Source organism: Solanum lycopersicum, chromosome 11 (genome assembly GCF_036512215.1).
Source record: "Solanum lycopersicum chromosome 11, SLM_r2.1".
In the NCBI taxonomy this organism is placed as follows: Eukaryota; Viridiplantae; Streptophyta; class Magnoliopsida; order Solanales; family Solanaceae; genus Solanum; species Solanum lycopersicum.
The window spans coordinates 55,091,576-55,116,112 of NC_090810.1; the positions used below are offsets into that span (position 1 = coordinate 55,091,576).

General features: G+C 30.5%; 1 protein-coding gene across 1 annotated transcript; it reads left to right on the forward strand.

Moving 5' to 3' along the window:
* Positions 1-19,809: 19,809 nt before the first annotated feature.
* On the forward strand, positions 19,810-23,945 carry LOC138339474 (adenylate isopentenyltransferase 3, chloroplastic-like). The gene is made up of 4 exons (XM_069291075.1): positions 19,810-19,909; positions 21,727-21,981; positions 23,648-23,764; positions 23,899-23,945. The coding sequence occupies exons 1-4, from the start codon at positions 19,810-19,812 to the stop codon at positions 23,943-23,945; spliced, it is 519 nt and encodes a 172-aa protein (XP_069147176.1).
* Positions 23,946-24,537: the final 592 nt, after the last annotated feature.

Sequence of the window (24,537 nt, forward strand, 5' to 3'; positions counted from 1 at the left end):
AAAAAATTAGGTGTTCACAGTATGCCCTTCTTTGCTTGAAAACATGAAGAGTTTTCATGCAAAGACGTGAACAATGTGACTAATTTTTTACTGAAATATTTGTGTGAAAAATTTATAGTAGAGAAGAGGTTTGACTGTGTCCTAATTTTTAAAAACTACCTATCCTATGTTGAGATGATAAGGAGTCAGGCATAGTTCCAATGAGTTAGGTAGTCAAGTGAGGTTTTGTCGAGATTCCGGTTCGTAGCTCAAGTTATTACATAAAAAAAACAAAATTCAGAAGGAAAGATATGAAATCCTATCTATTCCGATAGTGCTAAGTCTTCATTTTGGATTCTCAGATATCGCTTCACCCTCTTTGGGTAGGTTCATCTATTCCGAACTTTGCTCTGGACTTCTGAGTTTAAGACTTGAAACTTCATGACCTGACTTCACCTACTGACGTTCTTCCGCATGATATTCTTGAAAACTTATTTTCTTGAAAGGATGAATTCTTTTATTTTTGAACTGCAAATTTGTGTACTATGTAGAAACCTGCACACAAAACAAAATTTTTTGCCTAGTTTGCACTAGAAAATTTTGTGAGTTATTTATGAAAGCTATAATATTCTATACTAATAACAAAAATAATATTTTTGCAGCCTATTACAAAATGTAAAAATAAATAAGACAAAAGGGAGTTTTCTATCCAAATTGCAATCAGGGGTTATTGTGCCCTGTGAAGACATGAAAAATAAAATAGGGGTTATTGTGCCCTATATGCAACCCAGAGGTTATTGTGCCTTCTGAAGTCATTAAAAATAAAATAAGGCTTATTGTGCCCTATATGCAACAAGGGGTTATTGTGCCCTGTGAAGAAAAATGATAGGGAATGATAGGGGTTATTGTGCCCTATATGCAATCCAGGGGTTATTGTGCCCTATGAAGACATGAAAAATAGGATAGGGGTTATTGTGCCCTATATGCAACCAGGGATTATTGTGGCCAGTGAAGACAAAAAAAATATAATAGGGGTTATTGTGCCCTATATGCAATCCAGGGGTTATTGTGCCTTGTGAAGACATGAAAAAAATGATAGGGGTTATCCCTATATGCAATCCAAGGGTTATTGTGCCCTGTGAAGACATGAAAAAAAAATGATAGGAATTATTGTGCCTACATGCAACCAGAGGTTATTGTGCCCTGTGAAGACCAAAAAAATGATAGGGGTTATTGTGCTCTATATGCAATCCAGGGGTTATTGTGCCCTGTGAAGACATGAAAAATAGAATAGAGGTTATTGTGCCCTATATGCAACCAGGGGTTATTGTGCTCTGTGAAGACAAAATAGAAAAGGGGTTATTGTGCCCTATATGCAACCTGGGTTATTGTGCTCTGAAAGGAGATTAAAAAAAAATGATAGGGGTTATTGTGCCCTATATGCAACTAGTGGTTATTGTGCCCTGTAAAGAGATAAAAAAAATGATAGGGGTTATTGTGCCCTATATGCAATTCAGTGGTTATTGTGACCTCTGAAGACATGAAAAATAAATAGGGGTTATTGTGCCCTATATGCAACCAGGGGTTATTGTGCCCTGTGAAGACAAAAAAAATGATAGGGGTTATTGTGCCCTATATACAATCCAGGGGTTATTGTGCCCTGTGAAGACATGAAAAATAATATTAGTTTATTTTATTTTATTTTTATTAGTACATTGACTAATTTAAAAATAAAATAAAATGCCCCAAATTTTATTAAGAAAAAAATAATTCTTTTTTTTTGTATATTATATGAGAGACAAGGATTCAAAAACTTACCATCGCGGCGTTTGTCTCTAGCGAATTACTTGCATGATTTGTCTTTATAGCTCTTTCAGCCTATAACTTTATTTCTATCTTTATTGTTCTCATGCCAAGACGGAATGTCATCATTTGATAAATGGTATCACTCGTGATTTTTTACCAAGTAGACATTCTTATTTTTTTTACTGTCGTCTTATGTTTCTCTCGAGAGTTTTCACTCATAAGACCCTCTTATTTTTTTAATTTTTAATTTTTAATTTTTTTCTGTAACATACCATAGGCTACAATTTCATGTTTCAACTCTTGTAGAATATAAATAGCATGATCATTATTTTATTGAGTAATTAGACCGAACCTCAATGAAGGGCTGCCTAAGTATCCTCTTAGGAATCAGGTCGAACGTAGTTCAATAAAAATATATTTTTTGATTTATTTTTAGAAATATAATGAAAAAATTGGAAAAAGAATTAGTTCATGTTTGATAATGCTTTGACTTTAGTTGGTACTAATAATTAGTATTATGCATATGAACTACATTCAACGACTTTCAAATAAATTTGAGGTCAACTTTGAGTAATTTATATAGTTTTAAATTGTATCTCAAATATATTTAAGTAATTACAAGATCAGTTTATCTTGTCAAAAATTAAAGGATAGAATTATTCGTATCCTCATGTTTCAAATGCACTCTCAATATATGAAAGTCCTACTTCACAAAATATAATAATTTAGATCGTAGGACATTTTTGAAAGTCACTCCCTCAGAAAGATATTCAATGCATGAGATTAAGATGCCATATGCTTGGCCCTCATGTAAGCATCCACTAATATGAGAACATAAAAAATGAGATCAATAGGACTTGTCATTGGCTTGTAATGTAGTTTTAGGGAAAGGTAGGATATTCATTTGGGATATAGTGACTATTTCCTCCATAGAATTTGCACAATGCTTTCAATATTTTTTTTTTAAAATTTTTGCATTTGACCTTTGTTTTCTTGTAAGGTCTTTTTCATTTTTTTTCTCTTCATTTTTTGATCTTCTCTCCTTTTTGTTAGAGATTTTTTTTTCATTTTCCATTCTATCTTCTTTTTTTGGACATATTTGGTCTTTTTCACTTTGTTACCCAACTTAGGTCTTTGATGTTATATAGATATTTCATAGTGCGCTCAAAGAGGTGAGATAAAGGGATTAGTGCATTTATACACTCAAAAGGTATATGCTAAGATGTGGTTATTCAAAAAAAAAAAAAAAACTTTCAGGGTCGATATGGGAGTTATGTAGATAAATGTTGTTTGGTAGGCTTGAAAGGCACAATCGATTCAAAGAAAGCCTACAATCCTTTCTCAAGTTAAATGTTGCTCAAAATTTCGTCTCAACCAACATTTGGGCCAAATTCTAGATCAGCAAAATCATGACTTTGAATTTTACGTCTAAAGCTCACCACACAATGCATTTGAAACAATGAGGTCAAATTTATTTTATCCATAACTTTAAACAAGATAATTTCTCAAGTATGACATAAATGTATTGAGAGATGTCAATAGAAGTCTATAGGTCACAACAAAGTTGATATTTCTTACCAAATAGTTTAACACTTTATTTTCTTTTTCTTATGCATAATCCTAAGCATGTTGTTACCAACCAAGTCAAAGAAAAAATCTATATTTTTTCCCCCAGTTTATGTGACTAGAATTTTTAGGATTTTTTTCTCGGTTGGACCGAACCTCACAATAAGGTTATCTACGTATCTTGTTAAAACAAGAATCAGATCTAACGTAGTTCCAAAATATAAGTAAAAATATGTTTTTTCTTAAGGAAAAATTCCTTTTTTCATATATTATTTCTTTTTAAAAATTTTAAATAATGATTAAGATTTTTTTTAATTTTATAATTTTTAAATAAGGATCACCGAACCCAAGGAAGGTTGCCTACGTATCTCATCAAGGTGAGAATCAGGTGTGCGTAGTTCGTTCAGATTGAAGTATAAAATAATTTTTGTTAGAAATTTGTTGACAAATGCAACTCTTTTCTTCGTTTAAAGTGATATAAGAAAACTTTTAAAATTTCTTATATGTACAATTTAAAAGACATATATACATATATTATTAATATTATTATATTTATTATTTATGTAAGTGAAAAATAAAATTGAGGATTAGGTGTGTATGTATATATATATGTATTAATTTGTTTATTTTGAATCATTGGTTGAAAATGAGTAGAAAATAGATATTTATTTCTTTAGTCGATTATCCTAAAGCCGGTCAACATTTTGTTATAGCTTCACATGATGCAACAAGTAGCACAAAAATGCACATGATGGTATCACGAATAGATATCGGTCCTAGTCAAATTGGACCCCTATGCTAAATTCCGTAACTTACATTCATGTCTGAAAGTTTCAATTCTACTAAGGTAAGATATCTAGACTGACTGTAAAACGAGCGGACAACTCGATCAGGGAGTAACAACGTAGCGGTAGCAGTGGTTTCCGACTTTGTACATGGGTGCTCCCTATCCTAAAATGGTGTGACTACATATCCTTCACCATGGACCGAAGATCCACTGGTTATCTTGACAGAATTGACAGAAGTGGGGTGCATAGTTGCAATTCCCATCATATTTTATTGAAGACTCAGAATGGTTCAGGAGAGAAGCAATTCAAATATTATTAAAACATTAAATAAATAAACGATTAACATATTAAGTTAAAATAAATACAATATCCAAAAAGTGTAAATATATAAGTCATACTCATACATAAATTAATATTTAAAGCTCAAATTCTAGTTAATCCCCAGCAGAGTCACCATCTGTCACGCCCTTTTTTTTTCTCTCTCAAATATTTTTGATTTTTTATTTGTTTCGAAAGAAAAAGAATTTTTCCAATTAAAATGACATTTTGAAAAGGAATAATTATTATTCAGAGTCGCCACTTGGAATTGAGTTTTGGTGTTCCAAGTCACCTTATTTAAATCCCTAATCAAAAGGAAATTTGACTCTATTTTTATTAGTCCGCAAACTAAAAATCCGAGTAAGGAATTTGTTGACCGAGGGGAAGGTGTTAGGTACCCCTCGAGTCCAGTGGTTCTAGCACGGTCGCTTCATTGACTTTGATATGACTAAACTTAATTATGAATATTATATTATTTAATTTAGTAATAAAAATATTTTTTTAATTTATTCTCTCATTTATTTTAAACCTTTTAAAAATCGTCTTATTTATTTTAAATCTATTGAAAATTATTTTATTATTTTTGGTGTGTGTCCGTTAATTCAAAATTTGAAACATTCATATTTATTTATATATTTATTATTTATTTATTTATTTTGCTTTTACATTTTTAAATATTTTTTCAAGTTATTATGGGGATGAATTTATTTAAGTGTTTAATAATTAGGAATTAGAACTTGTGTAGGAAAAAGATTTTTAGAGTTCAAGTTGATTTAGAATTGTATTTTTTTTAAAAATTAGATCTAAAATAAGAGGTAAATTTGATGAAATTTATAATTAATTCTAGCCAAAAAAAAATCTAAAAAGATTAAGACAATTTCTTGTTTAAAAAAAAGTTTTTATTTTTGTTTTATTTTAATTTTTTTCCTTTCATTTTTCTTTTTGTACGTTTTTCTTTTGTTTTTTTTTTTTATGTTTTTTCGGAATATTTGTTTTACTTTCTTTTAGAAAGTTTATTTATTTCTACTTTTTTTACGTTCTTTTCTTTTCTTTTTTTTTTTTACCCTTTTTGTTTTATTTTTTTTCTTTCTTTCTGCTTCTCTCTCTTTTTATTTCTTTTCTTTTTTTATTTTTCATTTTCACGTTTTTTATTATTATTATTTTTTTTTCTGTTTTTTAAAAAGAAAATCTGTTATTTTTCCTTCATTCTTTTTTCGTTGTTTTTTTTATTGTGTTATGCTTTCTTGTTTTTTTTTTTGTTTTTTTTATTTTTTTGTTCTCTTTATACAATTTCTCAAATTTTATTTTTTTATTATAATTATTTATAGTAATTATCACTATTTTATCATGAATCTCTAGATAAAATTTGCAAATCTACTTAGATAAAAAAATTACAAATTATTTATATATCCTAATCTAACAAGTCTACAATAAATTCAAGACTGAAACCGCGAACAAAACCTCAGGTTACCAGATAAAACTCACTTTTCACTCTTTTTGTTTGCTCTCTATCTTTCTCTGTATTTCTCTGTATCTGTATTTCTCTCTATATCTGTATTTCTCTCTGTATCTGTGTATTTTTTCCTCCTCTTTTTACATCTCTCTATATTTTTTTCTCAACTGAACATGTTTTTTTATAATAATTTTGGTTAACAGTTTGGTGCTAAATAAAAGGAGCGTAATAGAGTTGGATTAGGATTTAATTTGAAATATTATTGAGGGAATTGGGGTTGATGATAAGGATATAAAATAAATAAATAATAATAATAATAGAAATTAACAAAAAAACAAGTGTAAACTAAACGTGCAAAGAGAGAGAGAAAAAAATGAAAATAAATAAATAAATAAATAAATGGGATGAGATTTAAAATAAGTTAGGAAGTTGGGAATAATTAGGATAAGGGGAGGTAATTTGAATATTTAGGACTCCCTTTTTCTTTTCTTCTACCATTATTTTTAAACTAATTAAAAGTTGAAGATTTAAAACAAATACCATAAATTTATATTTTTTTATTATTAAAGTAATTTACACAATTTATTTATTTTTTATTTATTTTAAATATAACCTTTTTTTTAAAAATTGATGTTTGACTCTTTATATTTTGGTAAAAAATTAGATGTTCACAGTATTAAAGTCTAGGAGCAGTCTAAATTGGTAGTGAATATATTTAATGTTGGTCTGTTTTGAGAAATAAAAGGAAAAATCATAGTATTTAGATACAAATTATTTTTAAAATATTGACATTTTGACTAAATATTTTAAAGTGTAGATGTTTTTACTAATTAAGTTAGGAATTATGACTACTTTACTAATTTTCCTTGTTTTTCTTTTATCTAATTGGGCTAAAAACCCGCATGTTTGTGTATAGTTTTGATAGTTTTAAGGCAAAAAAATTGGGCCAAAAGCCCATCAATTTTTTTGGCAGCCTTATTGTTAGTTTAAGACAGGTTAAATGGGTTGAAAGCCTCCCATATATTTTGACATATATTTAGTTTTGGTGGAAGAATTAGACCAAAACAGAAATTAGACCCATGTGCTAGCACATGCAGACTATAAACAAAACTTGGGCCCATTTTGTTTATTTACTAAATCTTATATTTTCTCATTTATCATTGTTTTCATACTTGTCTTATTAATTAGTTTAAAGTTGTCACAATTCAATTTCCAGTAGTAACTCGTCATAAAAACTACAGTTCTTCATAAAAGTCACATTTCATGGAAGGGGATAACTATTTTTGGGTAAGTTTTCATAAAAGTCCCAAGTCATCATAAAAGTCATTACTTTTCATAAAAGTCACATATTTTTATGGAAGAAGAAGACTATTTTTAAAAATAAATAAATTTAAAAGGAAATTCTAACTGGTGACGCCATGTAGGGGGGCCTATGTTTCTCTTTTATATGAATATATGATGAACAATCATTGTTAAAGTGTGTATATCCTTTTGAACAAAGGCTACAGGCTAGCTTATCATACCATTGTCTACTGGGTTGTTTTAGACTATACAATGACTTGTTTAGTTTATAAATCATGTTGTCATTATCCCTCACTAGCCTTTGTGGAAATTTCATGTACACCTCCTAACACAAATCACCATAGAAGAAAAGATTTTTTAAATTTTAGTTGATAAAAGCCTCGTCCATTCTTCACAATTAGGAAAAAATTAAAATCATAAACAGTATTTTTGGCTACAGGCGAGAATGCCTCAATATAATTTATATGAGCCTATTGAGTATATCCTTTTACGACCAACTTAACTATGATACTTTCTGTACCCCCATTTGCTTTGTGCTTAATTTTGTACATCCATTTATATCCAATAATATCTTTTTCTTTAGGTAGATGTACCCGTTCCTATAGGTTATTTGTGTACAAAGCTTTAAATTCTTGTGTTAGTGCCTTTTGACAAGAAGGATTCTATTACTTCTTCACAAAAATCAAGTTCACATTCATATAAAATGGTCTTCCCTATTTGCTAGTTATCAAAACACAAAGTGGTAAACTAACATGGCCATGATTGAATATGAATGAAGTGAGGGAACGTTGTGGTAGCTTGTAGCCTTTTGCATTGAAAGGGTAACCAACAAAATGTGTGGTGTTGCCCTTGATTCAAGTTTGTCTTTGTGGGTATTCAAAATTGTAGGAAAACAATGACATTCATTAATACCTCATAGGCAATTTTGATTGTAAAAGAAGTACCCTTGTTGTTTTCAAGAGATATTTGTGTTTCCTTCCTATCACACCATTTTGTTAGAGTTTATTAGGGCGTGATCTTTGGTTTGAAATTGGTCTTGTAGATATGAAGGCTTCCATAACTTGTAGAAATAGAGGTGTACAAGTCAAACCGAACTGAAAAAAATTGATTTGTGATTTGGTTTGATTAGTTTTGCAGTTGAAAAAAAAATGGCCACTCTTATTTATAGTCTAGTTTTTTTAAAACATTTTTTAATTAGTTTTTAGTTTTAATGTTTATATATTTTATTTCAGATTTGGGCTTGTAAAACTTGTAAATATTTTATTTCATATTAAGATCCGAAGTTATCTATTGTTATAGTTTTTTAAATTCGAAGTTAACAATTTACTTTGTAAATATTTTATTTTGTATTCAGTTATCTCTAGCCTTTAATCTTACTAATTTAACACAATGAACATTGATATTTCAAAAATTTCTATTCATTTAATATAGCTTATCACAGAGGTAAGTGAAAATATATTTAATATATTTTTCAAATATCATATAATTGTAAAAATAAATAAATATATAAATAAATAAAAAATACCACTTTATGTGGTTTGATTTGATTTTTAGATGGATTAAACCTACATAATTGATTTTGATTTTTTAATAAAAAACCAAACCAAATCAACCTATGTACACATCAGTGCATTACTTTTGCATATGATGTATTGTGTCTAAGTCGATCTACTATGATAATCTACCATTATAAAGAAATAATTGTAATCATCATATGTGGGTATGTGGTATGAGGTCAATTTGTACTAGTTCAAAAATTTGTTGGTAATATTAGTACTTCCCTATAAAGGTATACTGGTATGTCTTTCCATGAGACATATGATACAAGTGAAAGGTTGTCTAGTAAAAAAGTTTATAGATATATATGGTAGAGATACTATTCATTTTACAAAAGGAAGATGTCCTAATTTAACATGTCACAAAATTTTGGTATCATAAGTGTGAGATAATGGTAAAGATTAGCACAAATTAAAGAAATCAATAGTAGAAAAAGAGGAATTAGCAACACAATTAGCTTCTTTATTAGCTATTTATGAGTATTTTACCCTAGGTGATGGTGAGACTTGACTCTCACACTCAACCAAGACCTTTTGACAATTGATCAAAGTAGGGACGAACTGATCGACAATTATAAGAATAACTAGTGATATGAGATGAAGCATTATCATTAGTGTTACATTTCAGAAATTGATAACTTAGATTGAAAAGGAAGAGTTTAGATGTTTTCCCTTGTTGCAGGAATTGTGAGTCTTAGCTACAAACTATAAGAAGTCCTACGCGTCATAGGAAGGAAATATTTAAGTTAAGTTTTAGAAAAGTTGATACTCTGTTTATGGAGCTACAAATGAATAGGGCGGGATGTAGTCAGTCATACGGGTCATATATGGGTTCCATAAAAGGGTTTTGGGCTTAGTAAATTTCGTGCTTAAAATTGAGTTCTATAAGTTGGCTCTACGAGGAGTAGGAAATTGGACAAATTGTATGATGGTTCCGCATGAAGTGGATAATTTTTGAATTTCTGAAGTTGGTTCTATGGTTGACCAGTACGAGCCGTAGAAAGGTCTACATACCTTAGGTCCCAATATTAGATCACTTTCGCCAGTTAATTCATAAAGGTATTTGGATCTTTTTCTATGTATTTAATGTCTATGGTATGTTGTTTGACCTAATTCTAAGACCTATAACTACCTTTTAACCCCTAAATCTACCAACTCTCTCATTTAAACCTTTATTTTCATTTTGGTTAAATGGTTGAAATTAAGACACACCAATTGTATCTTTTTGTCGTGAGGACACATCAATACTATATATTTTATGGGGGAGGACACATCATCATTAGTGTTACGCAATACGGTAGCTCCTCAACAACTAAAGTTAAATTAATTTGATCATCAACAAAATCTGCATCATTCAAATTTTAAAGAAATTTTAAAACATCAAAATCAATGTTTAATATGTAGTAGCCACCATTCTTGTTGATTCTACATGCAAATGTTTCCACATTTTTAGCATCCAATTCCTATGCTAATTTATGAAGCACCATGATATGCAACTCATATGCATCTATAATATTTTCAAGATTAATTGTTTCATTGAATAGTTTAGCTCAGATCAAATACAAATTAATGAGTTTGAAGTGTTACAGTTATTTCAATCATTTACTTATTATGTGTGTTAAGTGATAAGAAAAATAACATTATTAGTGAATTTGTTCGGACTTGAAAAATATTCTAATTTTAAACTAAGAATATCAAAAAGACCTATCTTGTTTGAGGTAACAAGGTGTCAATATTCTTATACACAATTGAGATATTAAGTTTAGAAGTTTAGGTGAAATTGAGATTTTATGAATAAATCCTGGAATCTGCTCAAACTTATGAAATATTCTATTGAAATCATTCAAAGTCATAACACCCACTACAAAAGCATATTACACTAACATCAGGCACAAATCAAAATAAAATCTCCAAAAAAATTTAGAAAAATCAATGATACTCAACCCTAAAATAAAATAAATAGAAAAAGACAAAGAGATAAAGAAATACGAACTAACATAACTTGAAAAACTAAGAAACTTATAATGCATATCAAAGATAAAATGCCCTTGAATTGAGCTCGTCGAAGAAGGGGAAAATCGGGGAGGAAATGAGCTCCTGAGAGAATGGAAAATAATACGCCTTTTGCAAACAAAGCATACATATCTAGACGAAGTATTAAAAATGAGTTTTCTATGTTTCATGCTAGTCATACGTGATTGAAATATTCCTAGATGAATCAAAAGATTTGTTTGTTTAGAAAACATATGAGTGTTTGTGCAACACACACAATATCAAGTTAAAAGTTATACTTGAAATATTGAGATGAGTTCAGATAACAAAAGAGTAAATATAAGGGTTCACAATAAAATATCTACAAGTATAAGGCTATATTTGGTAAATAGAAGGGCTCACAATACAAGCACATTATTCTAAATACACTCTATCAAAGTAAATCCACATGTGTCTAGGATACATAGATAAATCTCGCGACTTCGCTTCCATCTTATATTGCTTGCCAACTTTTATCTCGCTTGCATATCCGGTGTGCAAGAGACATGCTAATTATACTATATTTTTTTGCTAGTGTTGTTGAAATAACACGATTGTTTGCCATATTTGATTTTAAAATCTTCTCATTTTCTTGAAGGTATAAAATTATAAACTTGAATAGAAAAAAAGAAAATAAAAAGGGCTAGATCATCCTAGGCCTTAGCTTTTCTACAACTGAGTTGAGTTTAGCATTTTCAGGCCCTTAAAGAGGAGTTGTTCCACCTTAGCCCTTTAAATTCCTTGGCTCGTGAGCTTGGGCTGGTTGGTTCTAGGCCGAGCGGATGTGTCACATGTAGATTTATTTATTTCTCCACGTAAAAAGTTTTTGTCCAACGCGCCTAAGCTGAATCTAAAAATATAAAAAATGTGTCAAAATGACACAATCAAAAACTACTTTAGGTGTTTAAAATGAATAAGGCTTACTTGAAGTGTCTAAGTGAAAGTGTCAAGTTTAAGGGATTACCGATGGGTTCATCCTAAAAGATTCATTATTGAACCATTTTCCCTAACCCTAGCCATGAATTGAAGTTGTATATGATTAGGGTTGTTGGAATTGATTATGTAATTGTTTGATTCACTTTAATGATGATGATGATGATGAGTGTATCATTGAATTTTTTGATGAATTGATGGTAAGATCTTGAAGAAGGTTTTAGAAGCTATTTGGTAAGACCTTTATGATTATGAGTTCTCTACTTCAATAATGTTGGTTTATTCTTGATGATGATATTTAATTGAAGTATGATTATGTGAATAGATTAAGAAGATGATTATATGATGATTATGATGGCATGTTATGAATATATTGAATTGTGAGATCATCGTAAGGGTAAGATGATACAAGTTTGAAGGTGATTCTCTTGTGTGACTTATATGATATGACTATGATTTGTTGATCTCACTAATGATGGATTGTGATAAAAGGAAGTTCTCATCCTATACCTAATGAGCTAATGAAATGATTATACAAGGGGTTAGTCTTCTATGAACTATATTAAGATTTGATGATTAAGAATGACGTAAAGGCATTTCAAAGGAAATTTAACTTAGCACCGAGCGAACTAGATGTGATAGCTTTCCTTTCCCAAGAGGGAAGGTAGGTTCACTAATGTTCTCATGAGATGGAGACTACCATGCAATGCTCATACATGAGTTTCTAGTATATCTCTTAGTTCCTTAACTATGTTTCCCCCCATAGGAATGGAAACTAGTGGATCCACCTAGAATGTTATGTTCATGTTTGGTTCTACCTTGCCAAGTAGAGCACCTTCTTTCGATTTACGGTTTCATGACAACGGATTCCATGTTTTGATCACATGATCTATTGTCGGTTAAGGCGATTGTTCCTGAAAGTAAAATTAATGAATGGAAGTAATAAAGATGGACACTAACTATGATGACTTAAGGGGGTACTACTTAGTAGGGTAAGGGTATGAGACTTTTACCTACGTATTAGACAAATTAACCTTGAGGGGAGTCATAGGAGGTTGTTTTTATGTTCTTATGGACTTGTGTTATAATGAAATGTATCATGTTGGTCTTATACGATGTTGCTCTTATATGATGTTGGTTTCATTTGATGAACATGATATTGGTCTAACTTGATATGTTTGTTGGTGACTACTCATGATGGTATGTCATATGGGGTAAGGCACTACTTATGATCTCTTTTCTAGTTTACTTTATTATGTGGAGTTATGGGGCTTCACATGAGCATTGCACTTGTAGGCTTGGGATGAGATTGTTGGTAAGGGTCTTATATGCTTCGATGATATGAACTCTTGAATATGATATTCTTATATGACTTAATTTTGGTGTTGTTACTATATATGAATATGAATATGTCATATGTGGTTTTGATCATTTGCCTGTATATTCTCTCATATGTGTATACACGAAGGCTTTCCAAATGACTTAGCATGCTTCCAAAGAAATCGTCCCTTTTATGCACGTATTTAAAAGTTTTATGTGCATATGTTTCCATACATAGTACAAGTGGTTGTACTAACCCATATTCCTTATGTTTCTACAAATATGTAGGTTCGGGATGTTGAGGTGCTTAGGGGCCATTTGCAAGAAGACTTTGACTTTCCCCCAAATTGTTGGTGAATCCTCAAAGTTCGAGGATGGTGCCACTTGTTCTATCCTAGTAGTATTGTTTATGTCTAAAGACATTTATTCTTTCCTTATTCTTGAGACTATTGTTTTAAGCATATATGTGACATATTGTACTTGTAAGGGCTCTGACCAAACCTTTGTAACTCTTGTTTAAATGGATTTATGTGAGACAAAGTATTAGACTACTTAAATGAATTGATTATGCAAATTGATAGATCTATGTAAAATTCGTAATGGAGGAGTCTATGTAAACTCCATGTATGATATATGAGAAGTCTGAGTACACTTCACTATGTAAATGTTTTAATTTTCCGCATTTTTTTTCTACCAATGATATTTCATGATGTATGCTAAGGGCTAGTCTAAGTCCTCTTTGAAGAACAACACGCCGGTTAAGTCTTGGGGGGGGGGGTGCTCTCGAGCGTGACACATGGTCATGCTTGGATATGAATGAAGTGAGGAAACATTGTGGATCGGGGGTATTAGATGTAGGTGTATGGGAACACAAGTTATTAATGTGTATTTGGTTTTAAGGTTGACCAATACGAGCCATAGAAAGGTCTACATACCTTAGGTTCCAATCATAGATCACTTCTGCCAGTTAATTCTTAAAGGTATATTTGGGTCTTTTTCTATGTATTTAATGTCTACGCCACATCATTTGACCTAATTCTAAGACCTATAGCTACCTCTAAATCCTAAATCTACCCTACTCTCTCATTCTCTCAAATCCCAAATCCACATTCAAGTTCATCCCCTCTAATTGTCTCTCAAGCTCTAGGAAGAAAACTAGGGTTCCAAGTTCCAAAATGTCCAAATTGTCTCTTCATTCGCTAGGCTTCAGTTACTAAGGTATAACAAGAGCTTGTTCCTAGTTATAGTTAGAAAGCTATAGTTTCAAGGTTTTTAAAAGTAAAGAAGACATTTTAATTTTGTGGTCTTTCACTTAAAATATGTTATTGTGCCAAAATGTCGTTAATTTACTGTATTCAACAACACTTTCGTGGTGAATAACATGAGAGAAGTGAGGTTAAAGTGGTTTAGACATGTCAAGAAAAGAAGATCACACACCATGTCTTTTTTTCCACATAGATAATTGAACACAAAAGGAAACTTTTTTACATTAATTAATATCTCTCAAGTTCTAGGAATAAAGCTAGGGTTCCAAGCTCAACGTCTCCATCTTCCCTCTAGCACTTATAAATGTCTTCAAAACCAGTATCTATACCTACAAGGCCAGATGGTTGCTCATATAGATTTACCCTATCAACATTCTATTTAGCTTGTTCTTGAATGTTACACTATCTATAGCTTGAAGCAATTCATCAAAATCACTCAAATTAGAAATGTTTCATCAACATCATAGAGTGAATAAGAATAAAATGAAACTCTACATTTACTCTAGGTGACTAGTTCTTAACTCTAAGGGACTAGTTTTCATTTAATCCCTTATTTTCATTTTCATTAAATGGTTGAGATGACGACACACAAGCTCTATCTTTTTGTTGGAGGAGGACACATCAATACTATTTGTTGGGGGGAGGATATATCATCATTAGTGTTACGCAATACCGATATCTCCTCAACAACTAAAGGTAAATTAATTTGACACATCAAAAAAATCTGAATCATTCAAATTATTAAGAAATTTCAAAACATCAAATCAATATTTAACATGTAACAACCATCATTCTTGTTGATTCTACATCAAATGTTTCCACATTTTCATCATGCATTTCCAGTACTAATTCATGAAGCAACATGATATGCAACTCATATACATCTATATTAATCTTTTCAAGATTAATGGTTCATTTGACATAGATTATCTGAAGATCATATACAAAACACCCTCCATAATAAATTTAAAATGTCACTATTATTGCAATTATTTACTTACCATGTCTGTAAAGTGATATGAAAATAACAATATTAGTGAATTTTTTCGTACTTGGAAAATATTCTAATTTAAAAATTAAGAATAGCAAAAAGCCCTATGTTTTTAATGTAACAAGGTGCCATGATTCTTATACACAATTGATATATCTATCTATCTATCTATCAATCTATCTATCTATCTATCTATCTATCTATATATATATATATCTATATATATATATATATATATATATATATATATATATGTATGTATGTATGTATCACCTTAAAAGCATGAACTCCTAACTTGAATTTTAAATTACTAAAATATCCCTAACTTAGTTTGTGACTTTTTCAGTTAGTTGTGACTTTTCTGATAAGTTGTGACTTTTTTCAAAGATTTGTGATTTTTCACTGAGTTGTGACTTTTGCCAAAGAGTTGTGCATTTCCAAACAGTTGTGATTTTTTCAATGACTAGCGACTTTTGAAAGAGTTGTGACTTCTAGGAAATGTCATTTTTTAATAAGTTGTGACTTTTCCAAAGAGTTGTGCCTATCCAAGGGGTTGTAACTTATTCAATAAGTTGTGAGTTTTCTTTTTAAATAAGTTGTGACTTTTTCAAAAGGTTTTGACTTCTTAAAGGTTATGACCATTTCTATAACACATTAAAAATACTTTCTCTCATTTCTTTTAACCACAATTTTTTTTAATCTTCTACTGTTCTTTTTCTTGCAATTTAAAAGATTACATGTGCTTTGTTTCATGCCCCGATCTATATCGACCACAAGTTATTCCAAGCTAACCCTGCTGTCAATTGGAGCACTTACTCACAAAATCTGCTATATCTCTCTTCATGTCATTCCACCAATAGACTTTCCGCCGATCGTGGTACATGGATGAATAGAATATCTTGAGTTATGGAATTCTGCAATAATATGATGTCTCAACTTTCCCACATTATGAAAACACAATCTATGTGTAGTAGAGAAGTACACCATCTACCCCTTGGGAGAAAACCTCCTCTCTTTGATTATGGATTTCACCCTTAATTTCAAGCAAGATTGGATCACTGTCTTTCTTTTCCTTAATCTCCACTAGCAAAGAAGATTTTTCCCCATTCTGAACTGGTAAGCCACTGTCTGATATGCTCATAAGGCGAACTTCCAAGCGAGCAATACTATGAGCATCCTTCACTAGCTCCTTCCTTTCTTCCTCAACATGGGCTACACTACCCATAGATAATCTACTAAGAGCATTTGCTAATACATTCGCCTTACCAAAATGGTCATGCACACTCATATCATAATCCTTAAGGAACTCAAGCCATCTTATCTAGAGAAGATTCAACTCCTTCTGGGTGAACACATGCTGAAGACTCTTATGGTCAATGAATACATCTATATGAACACCAAACAAGTAGTGTCTCTAGATCTTAAGAGCAAACACCACTGCTGCAAGCTCGAGGTCATGAGTTGGATAGTTTTTCTCATGCACCTTAAGTTGTCTAGAAGCATAATCTATAACCTTATATCGTTGCATCAACACACAACCAAGGACAACTCTGGATGCATCACAATAGATCACATAACATTTAGCTTATATGGTTTGATTATTGGTTATTAGTAGCTCCCACAATTTAGTTAGAATCTATTGCATTGACAATTTATCAGTATATTCAATATTCAAAGAAAAAATATTGAAGACTCAACGTGTTCCAATTATTGTTGGAGGGTCAAATTCGTATATCGAAAAACTTGTGGAAGATCCTATGTTCATGTTACAATATAAGTATGATAGTTGCTTTATTTGGATTGATGTTGAGCAATCAGTCTTGAACCGTAGAGTTGACATGAGGGTTGATCAAATTGTCAAAGCAGGTAATTTTTGTAATTATTTTGTGTATCAATCAAGATATACTATCATGCAGCTAGCTAAAAACATTTATTATACAATTTTCTTAATAATACTTTTGGTTATCAAAGATATGTTCTACTAAATAAAACTCTTCTTTAAATTTGTGTTGCATGCAAGGCTAGTGGATGAGGTGCGATAGATTTTCATTCCAGATGCAGATTACACCAAAGGAATCCGACGGTGCATTAGTGTCCCTGGAATGGAAAGAAATTTAAGGGAAGAAACAAATATATATGGAGATGATGAATCAAAGCAAATGATTCTTCAAGCTTCAATTTCAAGTATCAACCGTAATACTCGTATGTTAATTTGTAACAAACTTGACAAGATTCAACGATTAATAAGCGAGAAAATGTGGTCACTGCATCATATTATTGCTACGGATGTTTTCAAAGAAGATCTTGACGAAGCATGGACGAATACTATTTTGCAACTATGCCTAGATATTGTGAAGAGATTTCTCAAAAACGATCATCACAAAATTATTATTGAGTGTACATAAACTGTCATTATCGCCTTCTTCTGTTTTGGTCTCTTTATTTTTTACCTATTTTGTACAATTTGTATCACATTACAAATATATATGTATGATATGACCCTTATTTCTATATATGTTACTCTTGTCTGTAAAATAATTCTTATCAATAGATGAAATATTTATTTTAAGTTTCGATCCAAGCCCAAGCCCCAAATCAAAGTCCAAGTCTTCTATATTTAATATATATTAATACAAATACATACATACACAATTACATGAATCACTCATAATGTCAAGCGAATAGATTGATAAAATAATAAATCGCCATAAATGTTCGGGAAGATTCCACCCTGAAAAGGATTTTGAAGAATAGAGTTCTTAGCTCAATACTTAAAAATGATATATAGACAACGAAGATAAAATAGTAAATTTGTAATCTATAGGTAATGAATATATTCTACCTAATTCGATCACGGTGATTGAAGCTTGATTCAATAAAGTCCTTATCTATTATTATATGATGCACAAGTTAATATAAATACTCGTAATTGAAATAGTTATCGATAATTGTTAACTTCCCTCTTATGGAATTAGACATAACACTTTTTAATGCGTTGTTGAATAGTGTAAGATTTGACGCATTATCACTTGAATATATTCCGTTAGAAATATTATTGAGTTCTTTGTACAAGCCTTATGTAACTACTTGTAATCTCATAACAATATACATCTAGAAACGTCATCCTAAAATAATTTAAGCTTAATCGCCAAAATTTTAGGTGACATATCTCTAAAATTTTTAATGAACTATTTTTCTTCAAAAATATATTAATTTATATATATTTAATTTTTTTTTACTAATTAATAAGTCTATAAAAATTACATTTTTACTATAAAAGCCCAGCTCTACGTGGTCTCCTATCAACGTACACTACTAACTTTATCCTAAAATATATTTAATAATACTTACCAAAATTCAAGTTAACATATCTATAAACTTTTAAAAGTCATTCTTATCCTAAAATACATATCAGTAATTATAAAATTGGTATGTCAATTAATAACTTCACAAAAAGATTTTACTATAAAAGCTGAATTTGAAAAAAAAAATTCACATCCACCATCAAGAAAATTTTATATTTTTAGATAGTATATCTCAAGTCAAGCAAGGTTTCTACTTACTAACATTATATTTTACAAGATTTTTTAATGTCTGACTTTATGAATTCCCTATTATAAACTAACTTTTTTTTGGAGATAAAATGAATACTTTCATCAACAATGAATAGTTCAAGAAGAAAGTGATCTTCCTAATGGGGGATACAGGAACAGGAAAATCTCATCTCTCTGTTGACCTTGCCACCCATTTTCGAGGAGAAATAATCAACTCGGATAAAATGCAAGTTTACAAGGGACTTGAAATTGTTACAAACAAGATCACACACTCTGAAAACAAGGTGTACGATACTATTTGTTAGGTATATATGTTTATTCTTAAGATTACTTATATCAAATGAGTACCTAGATAATTTTATAGCAGTAATTAAAGATTCTAGTGAAAAATATACTTTACTATTAAAAAATTATTTCTTTCAATTCAGAGAAAGTTAATTTGGTCAAATTTTCTTATGTGAAATTGAACCATATTAAGACTTCACAGCTGAAGATTTTTGTTTGCAAGCTGGCATCTATATAGAAAAAATATTGAAGACTCAACGTGTTCCAATTATTGTTGGAGGGTCAAATTCGTATATTGAAAAACTTGTGGAAGATCCTGTGTTCATGTTCAAATATAAGTATAATAGTTGCTTTATTTGGATTGATGTTGAGCAATCAGTCTTGAACCGTAGAATTGACATGAGGGTTGATCAAATGGTCAAAGTAGGTAATTTTTGTAATAATTTTGTGTATCAATCAAGATATACTATCATGCAACTAGCTAAAAACTTTTCTTATATAATTTTGTTAATAATACTTTTGGTTATCAAATATATGTTCTACTAAATAAAACTCTTCTTTAAATTTGTATTGCATGCAGTGCTAGTGGATGAGGTGCGACAAATTTCATTCCAGATGCAGATTACACCAAAGGAATCCGACGGTCCATTGGTGTCCCTGAAATGGACAGATATTTAAGGGAAGAAATAAATATAGACGGAGATGATGAATCAAAGCAGATGATTCTTCAAGCTTCAATTTCAAGTATCAAGCGTAATACTCGTATGTTAATTTGTAACCAACTTGACAAGATTCAACGATTAATAAGCGAGAAAATGTGGTCAGTGTATCATATTAGTGCTACGGCCGTTTTCAAAGAAGATCTTGACGAAGCATGGACGAATACAGTTTTGCAATCATGCCTAGATATTGTGAAGAGATTTCCCAAAAACAATCATCACAATATTATTATTGAGTGTACATAAAGTGTCATTATCTCCTTCTTCTGTTTTGGTCTCTTTATTTTTGACCTATTTTGTACAGTTTGTATCGCATTACAAATATATATATGTATGATATGCCCCTTATTTTTATATATGTTACTCTTGTCTATAAAAAAAATTCTTATCTATAGATGAAAAATTTATTTTAAGTTTCGATCCAAGCCCAAGCCCAAGCCCAAGCCCAAAGTCCAAGTCCAAGTCTTCTATATTTAATATATATTAATACAAATGCATACGTACACAATTTCATGAGATCACTCATAATGTCAAGCTAATAGAGTGATAAAATAATTAATCACCATAAATGTTCGGGAATATTCCACCCTAAAAGGATTTCGAAGAATAGAATTCTTAACTCAATACTTAAAAATGTTACATAGACAAAGAAGATAAAATAGTAAATTTGTAATATATCCGTAATGAATATATTCTACCTAATTCTATCACGGTGATTGAAGCTTGATTCAATAAAGTCCTTATCTATTATTATATGGTGCAAAAGTTAATATAAATACTCGTAATTGAAATAGTTATCGATAATTGTTAATTTCCCTCTTATGGAATTAGACTTAACACTTATAATTGCGTTGTTGAATAGTGTAAGATTTGACGCATTATCACTTGAATATATTCCGTTAATAATATTATTGAGTTCATTGTACAATCCTTATGTAACTGCTTGTGATCTCATAACAATATACATCTAGACACGTCATCCTAAAATAATTTAAGCTTAATCGCCAAAATTCAAGGTGACACATCTCTATATTTTTTAATGAACTATTCTTATTCTAAAAGATATGAATTTATATATATTTAATTTGGTTTACTAATAAATAAGTCTATAAAAAATCAAACTTTTACTATAAAAGCTCAGCTCTATGTGGTCTCCTAGCAACGTACACTAATAACTTTATCCTAAAATATATTTAATAATAATTACCAAAATTCAAGTTGACATATCTATAAGCTTTTAAAAGTCATTCTTATCCTAAAATATATCAGTAATTATGAAATTGGTATGTAAATTAATAACTCCACAAAAAGATTTTACTATAAAAGCTGAATGTAATTTTTTTTCACATCCATCATCAAGAAAATTTTATAATTTTAGATACTATATTCCAAGTCAAGCAAGGTTTCTACTTACTAGCTTTATATTTACAATATTTTTTAATGTATGACTTTATAAATTCACTATAATAACTAATTTTTTTGTGTAGATAAAATGAATACTTTCATCAACAATGAAGAGTTCAAGAAGAAAGTGATCTTCATAATCGGGGCCGTAGGAACAGGAAAATCCCGTCTCTCTGTTGACCTTGCCACCCATTTTCGAGGAAAAATAATCAACTCGAATAAAATGCTAGTTTACAAGGGACTTGAAATTGTTACAAACAAGATCACACACAAAGAAAAAAAGGTGTACGACACTATTTCTTAGGTATACATATTTATTCTCAAGATTACTTATATCAAATGACTAACTAGATAACTTTATAGTAGTAACTATAGATTCTAGTGAAAAATATACTTTACTATTAAAAAATTATTTCTTTCAATTCTGAGAAAGTATACTTGATCAAATTTTCTTAGGTGAAATTGAACCAGATTCAGACTTCACAGCTGAAGATATTTGTTTGCAATCTGTCATCTATATAGAAAAAATATTGAAGACTCAACGTGTTCCAATTATTGTTGAAGGGTCAAATTCGAATATCGAAAAACTTGTGGAAGATCCTGTGTTCATGTTCAAATATAAGTATGATAGTTGCTTTATTTGGATTGATGTGGAGCAATTAGTCTTGAATCGTAGAGTTGACATGAGGGTTGATCAAATTGTCAAAGCAGGTAATTTTTGTAATTATTTTGTGTATCTATCAAGATATACTATCATGCAGCTAGCTAAAAACTTTTCTTATATAATTTTGTTAATAATACTTTTGGTTATCAAATATATGTTCTACTAAATAAAACTCTTCTTTAAAATGGATAAGGTGCGACAGATTTTCATTCCAGATGCAGATTACACCAAAGGAATCCGACGGTCCATCATTGTCCCCTAAATGGACAGATATTTTGTTGGGTTTAGAAAGTGTGAATGGGAAAAGAAAAGAGAGAATATGAAAAGTGAGGGGACTATTTTGGAGGGAAAATGAAAATTCATTTGCAAAGTGCAAATGAAAATTCATTTCTCTCATATCGGCAAAATAAAGGGAAATTGTTGTCATTATATAAGGCAACACTTCCATTACTTCTTAAGGAGATAAGAAGAAGATGCCCCCTCGCGCCGTCGTCGTCGTCGCTCGCTCGGCTTCGTATTTGGATTTGGCAAATGATGTTATTGATTGATAAATTTTTTGGACAAAATTTATTTAATCAGTTTTTGTTAAATCAAATAAATCCTTTTAATATTATCTCTTATAAATTTGCGGGTAACGATACCATTCTGAAAAGTTGCTACTCTTTCCGAAAATTCTTTACTTTCCGAAAAGCCGTTATTTTCCTAACAGACACATTTTTCTGAAAAGTTGTTATTTTTTTAAAAGATACAACTTTCTGGATAAAATGGGTCTAAACAGTTTTCTCTGAACAGACACATTTCTTAATGAAAATGGCTATAAAAGGAAGTCAATTTTTGTTTTTTCAAACACTAAATTTTTCTTGCTCTGCATTTATTTTTTCTCTCAAACAAATCAAAGTGTTGATCGACTGAGTCTGTTTGACTTGTTGCTGTTGTGAAGTTCGCTGAAGTTAAATAAATTTGAGGTACCGCTATTTCTTTAACAAGATTAATCTGTTTTATTTTGGGAGAAATTAATCCATAACCTCGGGTACAGTGAGAGGATTAAATTTCTTAAGGACACACAGTAGTTTCAATGACTCGGATTTTTTCTTGTATTCTATTTACTTTCTGTTTCCTCTTATTCTGTTTCTGTCATTTTAGGCTAACCTTATAATACAGGTTGAATAACAATCTTAAGAGATTTTAATAAGTTTCTGTATTTGAGGTTTCTGGAGATTAAAACCTTTATGGTTTTTTACTCTGCTTGAATTTTTAAAATTTATTCGATTAACGATTAAAAGAACATAAAAACTTTATCGTTAAATCTTAAACAATTTGTGTAAAGATTTGTTCTTTATTGTTAGTATTTCAAATACTTAAATTATCTGTTATTTGTGACAAAAAAATGACTAATTCAAGTTAAGTAAGTGCTGCAACAGTAAGTACTACAACAACATCGGTTGCACATAATAGTTCAAATGTTTCCTTAGCGCCGGTTGAGAAAGCTGCAAAGTTTTCTTGAGTCGACTTTAAGAGATGACAGCAGAAGATGTTCTTCTATCTCACTACGTTGAGTGTGCAGAAGTTCATTAATGAGAATGTTCCTGTTATGTCATATGAAACTCCGCCTAATGAACGATTCTTGGTAACTGAAGCATGGACACACTCAGATGTTTTGTGTAAAAATTATATTCTGAGTGACTTGCAAGATGATTTGTACAATGTGTATAGCAAATGTCAAAACCTTAAAAGAACTTTGGGATTCTTTAGAAAATAAGTACAAAACAGAAGATGCCGCAATGAAGAAATTCATTGTGGCAAAATTTCTGGACTATAAGATGATAGACAGTAAGACCGTCGTTACCCAAGTTCAAGAACTGTAGGTCATAATCCATGATCTGCTTGCTGAAGGTATAAATTTATTTAATGCCTATGTTAGAAATATTAAGTTTTTTCTTATACTCACATAATCTTTAATGTAGGATTGATTGTGAATGATGTCTTTCAAGTGGCTGCAATTATTGAATAGTTACCTTCATTGTGAAAGGACATCAAAAACTACTTGAAACATAAACGCAAGGAGATGACTGTTGAAGATCTCATAGTAGGGTTAAGAATCGAAGAGGATAATAAGGCTGCAGAAAAGAGGTCACGTGGTAATTCAACAATATCTGGAGTAAATTTTGTTGAAGAAGATCCCACATAATTAAAGAAAAGAAAGAAAGCATCTGATCCAAAAAGCAATCCTCCTAAGAAGAAATTCAATGGAAACTGCTTCAACTGTGGTAAACATGGTCATTGGACTACTGAATGTCGGGGTCCTAAGAAGGACAAGAAAAAGAAGGATCAAGCAAACTTGACTAAATCTAAAGGAGAAATGGATGATCTCTGTGCAATGCTTTCAGAATGTAACTTGGTTGGGAATCCAAGAGAATGATGGATAGATTCTGGTGTCTCATGTCATGTTTGTGCCAACAAAGAATTATTTTCATCATATACTCCAGCACCTACAGATGAGAAGTTATTTATGGCAAACTCCGTTGTTGCAAAGGTGGAAGGAATTGGCAAAGTCCTATTAAAGATTACATCAGGCAAGGTGGTGACTTTGAATAGGGTCTCAT

What these genes read in the sequence shown, in the direction of transcription:
- LOC138339474 (XM_069291075.1), top strand. Translation starts at nt 19,810, where the DNA reads ATGGACAGATATTTAAGGGAAGAAATAAATATAGACGGAGATGATGAA. An exon ending in TGATCAAATTGTCAAAGCAG is followed by an intron (nt 21,982 to 23,647) that starts GTAATTTTTGTA and finishes CAATGTGTATAG; the next exon opens with CAAATGTCAAAACCTTAAAA. An exon ending in GGACTATAAGATGATAGACA is followed by an intron (nt 23,765 to 23,898) that starts GTAAGACCGTCG and finishes TCTTTAATGTAG; the next exon opens with GATTGATTGTGAATGATGTC.